We start from the raw sequence: 8,265 nt of genomic DNA on the forward strand, positions 1-8,265 counted from the left end.
GAGGAGCCCGAGATGGATCATCCACTTGGCATTTCTGACTGAAGGTTACTGCAAATATTTCAGCCTTATCTTTTGCACTGATGTGCTGGGCTCCTCCATCATTGAGGATGGGGATATTTGTAGAGTCTTCTCCTCCATTGAGTTGTTGAATTATCCACCACCATTCACAACTGGGTGTGGAAGGACTGCAGAGCTTAGATCTGATCCTTTGGTTGTGGGATCGTTTAGCTCTGTCTATCTCTTGCTGTTTATGCCGTTTGGCAAGTAGTCCTATTTGGTGTCTTCACCAGGTTGACATCTCATTTTTAGATATGCCTGGTGCTGCTCTTGGCATGCCCTTCTGCACTCTCCATTGAACCAGGGTTGATCCCCTGACTTGATGGTAATGGTTGAATGGGGGATGTGCTGGGCCATGAGGTTACAGATTGTGCTGCTGTTGATGAACCTGATGGCTGTTTTTGACAATCGACAAACTTTTCACAATCATCAGTTAATTCCAGATGTTTTTTATTGAATTCAAATTCCACCATTTATTGTGGCAGGATTCAAACCCAGGTCCCCAGAACATTCCCTGGATCGATAGACTAATAGTCCAGCAATGATACATACCACTGGGCCATTGTCTTCTTCTGCACTGCAGGGGTGCTAAACATCACTTGACAGGTGGACTTTGTTTGGTCGATGTGTTGCCATGGAGAATGCACCAGTTAGTCATGACTTACAGTTAACTAACAACCTTTGATTTAATTTTACGGCAGATTGACTCTGATTGGTCAAATCATAGCTCTAAGAGTTGACCCAGAGAACCACTCTCAGCGATGTTGGTGAGTGGTGACAGAGCAATGCAGATGCACGTTCTTTCTACCTGCATGGAACAGACCCTGTCAGTTAGTATCTGTCACCACTCTGTGGGCAGGACTGACAATCCGAACATCAATGTCAGCGTCAGTCTTTACACCTTCAAGGTTATTCAGTAAATGCTGTCCAATGACAGAATGCGATCGAACATTGGGACACTGTGTTGTGTGCTTTGTAAACACCAGCAGGTTGGGTAAAGACAGGAGGGACATAGATTTGAGGTGATCAGCCAGTCTTTGGGATCAGCAGCTGAATCACACTGGATCGGAAACTCATTGTAAGCGTGACCTGTTTGTGTCCTTGCCTGACAGCAGCCTCCTGTGCCAGGGGAACATTATAATTGCACAGAACAACTCGCTTAACCTGCTGCTTAAACCTGTCAGAGATCTGACCCTGTCTGGGAGTATGCTGGGGAAAACAGCACACAGTTTAGAGTAAAACGTGAACTCTAAAAAGTGAGCGCGCACTGTCGGAGGGTCAGTGCTGAGGGAGTGGGCACTGTCGGAGGGTCAGTGCTGAGGGAGTGGGCACTGTCGGAGAGTCAGTGCTGAGGGAGTGGGCACTGTCAGAGGGTCAGTGCTGAGGGAGTGGGCACTGTACCTAATGGGTGAGATGGTTTTAAAAATCCCGGTGCTGAGATTCTCGAGAGCTCCTTCCCTACTGTACTGGAGGATGTGACAGTGTTCCCTTTGTGTTTCAGGAGTTTGAACTCTCTGTGCGATGAGTTGATTGAACAGGGATTGTTGAAGGCAGCCCCACAGGTTCCTCTGGCCAGTTATTTAGGTGAGTATCTGACTCTGGGTCCTCGTCATTGACCGACATTCCCTCCTGTCCAACCCCATTGTCCTTCTCAGCTTCAACCTAAACCCTTTCCCTTTCACCCTTGATCTTCAGCCACAAAGATCAAACACTAACTGATATTAGGGGATGTTTGTGATTGGGTCCAGCATTTACTGCCCGTTCCTAGTTGCCCCTTGAGAAGGTGGGGGTGAGCTGCCTGTTCGAATCACTGTGTCTATGTGCTGTGGGTTGACCCACAACTCCTGAGGGAGGAAGTTCAGGATTTTGACCCAGCAACACTGAAGGACTGACGATATATTGCCCAGCCTGGAGGGTTTGATTTATAAGGAGAGGCAGGATGGCTGGGACTTTTTCCTTGGAGCGTCGGAGGCTGAGGGGTGACCTTATAGTGGTTTATAAAATTACAGGGGGGGGGCATGGAGAGGGTAAATAGACAAGGTTTTTTTACTCAAAACTGGAGGGAATAGATTAAAAGTGAGAGGGAAAAGATTTAAAAGGAACTTAAGTTGCAACCTTTTTACCCAGGAGGGTGGTTCATACGTGGAATGAGCTGCCAGAGGAGGTTATCGGTGCAGATACCGTATCAACATTTAAAAGACATGGGAACAGGAACATGAACAGAAAAGGTTTAGAGGGAAATGGGCCAAACACAGGGAAGCCTGGTCAGCATGGGCAGGTTGGACCGAAGGGTCTGTTTCCGTGCTGCATGACCCGAGGATCCGAGACTCTATTTCCACTCAGGAACCTGGAGGGGATGGTGTTCCCATGTATCTGCTGCCCTTGTCCTTCTGGATGGAAGTGGTCGTGGGTTTGGAAGGTGCTGTCTGAGGGTCTTTGGGTGAATTTCTGCAAGGCCTCTTGTAGATGGTAAACACTGCTGCTACTGAGCACCGGGGGTGGAGGGAGGGGTTGTTTGTGGGTGTGGTGCCAATCAAGCAGGAGCTGCTTTGTCCTGGATGGGGTCAACTTCTGGAGCTGCCCCCATCCAGGCAAGTGGGGAGTAATCCCTCACACTCCTGAGTTGCACCTTGTAGATGAGTCAGGAGGTGAGTTACTCACTGCAGGATTCCCAGCCTCTGACCTGCTGTTGTGACCTCTGTGTTGAAATCACGTGGAGTGAATCGAATTAGCTGACGGCTGGTAGCTGTGATTCTGGGGACCACTGCAGGAGGCTGAGGTGGACCTTTCACTCGGCACTTCTGGCTGAAGATTACTGTGAAAGTTTCAGCCTTATCTTTCACACTGATGTGCTGGGCTCTCCCATTACTCAGGATGGGGATACTTGTGGAGCCTCCATACATACATAACTGGGTGGGGTAGGACTGCAGAGCTCAGATCTGATCCGTTGGCTGTGGGATCATTTACCAGCCTGTGCTGTTTCACTGAATTCTCCTGCCCTGACTCTTCCTCCAGCCCATTCTCACCCTCTTCGCTGACCACCGCCTGACTTACTGACTGGCTCATGTTTCCACAGGAGATTTCAGTTACTTAGGGAGCACCCTGCTCAGTGCCGACATCAACCCAATGCCATCACTGTACGATATCCGCCAGATCATCACCATGTACGCCATCCTGCCCTTGGGTAAGTGATTGGATTACACCTTCACCCAGCTCACACCCTCTGGGCAACTCCAGACCAGAGGGAACAGCTAAAAGGACAGAGATAACCCACTCAGAGTCTCTCTCACACAACAACAGCCATAGCCTCCATGTTTCCAAAGTGTGTCTTGGTGTAAACCTGTCACACTGTCCTCACCTCACCCTGGCATCAGCTGTGGGCAACAGGCTATAGAAGGGTCAACCTGAGGTGAGAGGTCAGTGCTGAAGGGTCAGGTCTGGGTGAGAGGTCAGTACTGGAAGGTCATGTCTGAGGGTTAGTGTTGACCAATTAGCCCTGAGACATGGGTCAGTGCCAAGGGGTCAGGGTCAGTGCCGAGGGGTTAGAGGTCAGTGTTGAGGGCGTGGGGGGGGTCAGTGCCGAGGGGGTCGGGGTCAGTGCCGAGGGGTTAGAGGTCAGTGCCAAAGGGTTGGGGTCAGTGCCGAGAGGGTGGGGTCAGTGCTGAGGGTAGATAACAAGGGGACAAGTTCCAAATGCTCAGGACAAGAGAAAACGCTCTTTCCTTCCCCTTGAGATATTGTTGACCATCTTGGATTCTCCCTGCCCTTACCTGCTGGCTGAAACCCTGATATAATCACCCTCATGTTGTTTTTACATACCTTCATGAATTGCCTACAGATCTGTTCCTCCATTGCCCGCTAACTATTCAAGAGACTATCATACATTCCAAGCAATATGGCTGCTCCTTTTTTATTTCTAAATTCTACTCTCAAAGCCTCATTTGAAGACTCTGCCAAGATATCCTCCCTCCTTACCATAATAACTGACTCGTGAATTAACAAGACAACAGCACTTCTCCTCTGGCACCCTCCCCTGTCCTGTCTTAGGATGCTATACCCTGGAATATTGAGTTACCAGTCCTGCTCCTTGGATATCAATCCATACCCTTACCTCATCGGCCTACCCTCTAATACCCATTGCATTAAAGGAGAAGGCCTCTAGGCTTGCGTTAATTCCCTGGGACACTAGCGATACTGAGGCCAAAGGCTACCTCCACCTCCCGGGTACACGTGTCCAGTGTGTGGCCACAGATCAGGCTCTAGGATCAGGTTCATCACAAACACCACCGATCCCATGGACCAGTGACACAGAATCTCCTGGGTGGCTCATCTGACAGGTTAGTGAGTGATGGTCACCAACTGCCTTGAGACACAACATTATTGGAACTCTTCACGCAAATATTGTGACAAACTCCTGTCCGTTAGTTAAACACAACTTCATCTTTAGAAATCCAAGCCGGCTCCTCCTGATTATCCCACCTTTTTCCATGTGATTACTGACTCTATCCTGAATAATTGTTTCTAGAAGCTTCCCCACCCCTGATGGTAAACTGACTGCTCTGTAATTGTTGGGATTATCCTTACAGTCTTGCTTAAACAATTCTCCAATCCTCTGGCAGCTCCCCTGAGTCTGGGGAAGACGGAAAGATTGAGACCAGCGTTCCCACAATTCGTATCCTCACTTTCTTCAGAATTCTGGGATGTACCTCACCCAGTCCCAGTGCCTTGTCAACTTTCACATCAGCCAATGATGTTCTAAATTTATGAATTAATGTATCTCGCTCAGTCATTGTATTGCCAACAATGTACTTCCAGAGCACCCGCAATGTCACAGAGATAGAACCGAAGAGAACCCCTTCCAGCCAGCTCCACACTCATTGTGGTCACTCAATCCAAACCTTTTCTAAAGGCCACCATTTGACTCTTTCTAAGAGAGATGGGGTCCAGTCTGCCAATCCCTTCCTGATATTTACTTACACATATTTCTGGTATCATTCTTATGAATCTTCTTTATTTACTGTTTCCAGTTTATAATATGGTGACCAGACTTACACAGAGTACTTCAAAACGTGGTCCAACCAAGGGGCGGGTAGAGACTGAGCAGGATCTTATCTACTTTATGATGCTGTTCCTCTAGAAAGTGGCAGATGGAGTTTAATTCAGATAAATGCGAGGTGCTGCATTTTGGGAAAGCAAATCTCAGCAGGACTTATACACTTAATGGTAAGGTCCTAGGGAGTGTTGCTGAACAAAGAGACCTTGGAGTGCAGGTTCATAGCTCCTTGAAAGTGGAGTCGCAGGTAGATAGGATAGTGAAGAAGGCATTTGGTATGCTTTCCTTTATTGGTCAGAGTATTGAGTACAGGAGTTGGGAGGTCATGTTGCGGCTGTACAGGACATTGGTTAGGCCACTGTTGGAATATTGTGTTCAATTCTGGTCTCCTTCCTTTCGGAAAGATGTTGTGAAACTTGAAAGGGTTCAGAAAAGATTTACAAGGATGTTGCCAGGGTTGGAGGATCTGAGCTACAGGGAGAGGCTGAACAGGCTGGGGCTGTTTTCCCCGGAGTGTCGGAGGCTGAGGGGTGACCTTATAGAGGTTTATAAAATCATGAGGGGCATGGATAGGATAAATAGTCAGTCTTTTCTGTGGGGTTGGGGAATCCAGAACTAGAGAGCATAGGTTTAGGGTGAGAGGGGAAAGATATAAAAGGGACCTAACGGGCAACGTTTTCACACAGAGGGTGGTACGTGTATGGAATGAGCTGCCAGAGGAAGTGGTGGAGGCTGGTACAATTCCAACATTTAAGAGGCATTTGGATGGGTATATGAATAGGAAGGGTTTGGAGGGATATGGGCCGGGTGCTGGCAGATGGGATTAGATTGGGTTGGGATATCTGGTGGGCATGGATGGGTTGGACTGAAGGGTCTGTTTCCATGCTGTACATCTCTATGATTCTATGACTCTAAATGAAACCTAATGCTTGTTTGCATTTTTAAAAATGGTGGCCTTGGTATGGTGTGGTACCACACTGTTCAGGATTGGGGTCCATGATCCATTGGTGTGTGAACTCCACCTCGATCTGCACCTCCCAACCAATAAGTGACCTGTCCACCCAGCTGGCTCAGTGCGGATGCCAACTTGTTCATTTGTGCTTGCAACAACGTCAGTGTCAGTGAGCAAACTGTGTGAACCCCCTCCCCCACCCCACCCCACCCCGCCCCAGGATTGGCTCAGCTGGGTCTCTCCCTGACCAATAGAGATCCTCTGCTTTCTCACTCTGCCCTCTGTAGGCTCCCAGCCGCTCCATGAGAAAGCTCCCCTGGTGAAGTCCATCCTTCTGGCTGGCCCCCATGGAGTAGGCAAGAAGATGTTGGTGCACAGTATCTGCACGGAGTCCTGTGCCACACTGTTTGATTTGACAGCGAAGAACATCGCCGGGAAATACCCAGGAAAAGCAGGTCTGCAAATGATGCTTCACATGGTCTTAAAGGTAGGGCCACTCACCGGGAGAGAGGCGGGGGCTGGAGGGAGTCTGTGAGGGTTGGGGGTGGAGCTGGGGGTGCTGGGAGGGAGATTTGTGGGGTATCTGGGAACTGGAAGTGTTCTGAGGGGGCTGGGGTGGGGGGTCTGGCAGGGGGAGGGGACTGGGGTCTGTGGGGGCTGAATAAAGTTTGTGATAAGGATTTGAAATGTTCAAGGCAATGACACTGGAAAGTGGGATAGTGTTAGTAGATCAGTTTAAACCTGATGGGCCAAATGGCCTCTTCTGTGCTGCATGACTCCCTGAATGTAAGAGGAGGCCATTCAACCCATCTTTGACAGAGCTATCTAAAAACACCCAGCTCTATGGCTATTGTTCCTGTTCGGGGTTCAGGGAGAGAGGTTCAGCGTGATGCTAGGAGCTGGGAGATGGGCTGAAGGGACTGAATGAGGATAGAGGTGGGAGGAAGGTCAGGGAGGAATGACAGAGTGTGGGGCCATGGGGGAGGAGGGGGTCACTGTTGAGTCCAGGAATCACAACTGCTGGACTGGCTGGATTGGGCTGGGCTGGACTGGACTGGGCTGGATTGGGCTGGGTTAAGCTGGACTGGACTGGACTGAATGGGGCCAGACTGGGTTGGGCTGTACTGGGCTGGGCTGAGCTGGACTGGGCTGGACTGTACTGGACTGGGCTGGGCTGAGCTGGACTGGGCTGGACTGTACTGGACTGGGCTGGGCTGGACTGGGCTGGGCTGGGCTGAGCTGGACTGGGCTGGACTGTACTGGACTGGGCTGGGCTGTACTGGACTGGGCTGGGCTGAGCTGGGCTGGTCTGGACTGTACTGGGCTGGGCTGGGCTGGACTGTACTGGACTGGTCTGGGCTGAGCTGGGCTGGTCTGGACTGTACTGGGCTGGTCTGGACTGTACTGGGCTGGGCTGTACTGGACTGGGCTGGGCTGAGCTGGGCTGGTCTGGACTGTACTGGGCTGGGCTGTGCTGGACTGGGCTGTGCTGGACTGGGCCGGGCTGGGCTGGACTGGGCTAGGCTGGACTGGGCTGGGCTGGGCTGGGCCGGGCTGGTCTGAGCTGGGCTGGGCTGGGCTGTGCTGTGCTGTACTGGGCTGGACTGGGCCGGGCCGGGCTGGGCTGGGCCAGGCTGGGCTGAGCCGGGCTGGTCTGAGCTGGGCTGGACTGGGCTGGGCTGGGCTGGGCTGGGCCAGGCTGGGCTGGGCCGGGCTGGTCTGAGCTGGGCTGGGCTGGGCTGTGCTGTGCTGTACTGGGCTGGACTGGGCCGGGCCGGGCTGGTCTGGGCACTGTTCTGGAGAAAGCCACTAACACTGTATGGTGTAGGAGTCTCTGACTGTATTCTGAAGGACGGTGGTGACATTGTTGAGCGAACGATTGTGTATTTCAGAGGAGAGGGAGCCTTCTGCTTTCCAACCACATGGTGGCTCTCCAGTTCGGTCCGACCCCAGCACTGGCACATTCTCCAGCTCTCCATCTCCATCGCGCTCTCTCTCTCTCTCCCTCTCTGGCTCTGTATCTCTCTGTCTCTGCATGTCTCTCTATCTTCTTCTGTCTCTATCTCTCTGTGTGTCTCCGTCTCCTCCTCTCTGTCTCTCTCTTTCTCTCTGCCTGTCTGTCTCTCTCTCGCTTTGTCGCTCTCTCTCTGTCTCTCTGTCCCTCTTCCTCTCTGTCCCTCTCCCTCTCTCTCTCTCTCTCTCC

General features: G+C 51.2%; 1 protein-coding gene across 1 annotated transcript in view; it reads left to right on the forward strand.

Annotated features, from left to right (window-relative positions):
• Positions 1-6,597, forward strand: part of LOC122547798 (dynein regulatory complex protein 11-like) — a gene marked incomplete at its 5' end in the record, with an annotated part of 31,310 nt that extends 24,713 nt beyond the window's left edge. The window contains 3 exons of the mRNA XM_043686378.1: positions 1,559-1,641; positions 3,134-3,241; positions 6,350-6,597. Coding sequence (XP_043542313.1) covers positions 1,559-1,641; positions 3,134-3,241; positions 6,350-6,597 — 439 coding nt within the window. The remainder of the gene's footprint in view (positions 1-1,558; positions 1,642-3,133; positions 3,242-6,349) is intronic.
• Positions 6,598-8,265: the final 1,668 nt, after the last annotated feature.

The sequence above is a fragment of the Chiloscyllium plagiosum genome, unplaced genomic scaffold, assembly GCF_004010195.1.
Source record: "Chiloscyllium plagiosum isolate BGI_BamShark_2017 unplaced genomic scaffold, ASM401019v2 scaf_2815, whole genome shotgun sequence".
NCBI classification, from domain to species: domain Eukaryota; kingdom Metazoa; phylum Chordata; class Chondrichthyes; order Orectolobiformes; family Hemiscylliidae; genus Chiloscyllium; species Chiloscyllium plagiosum.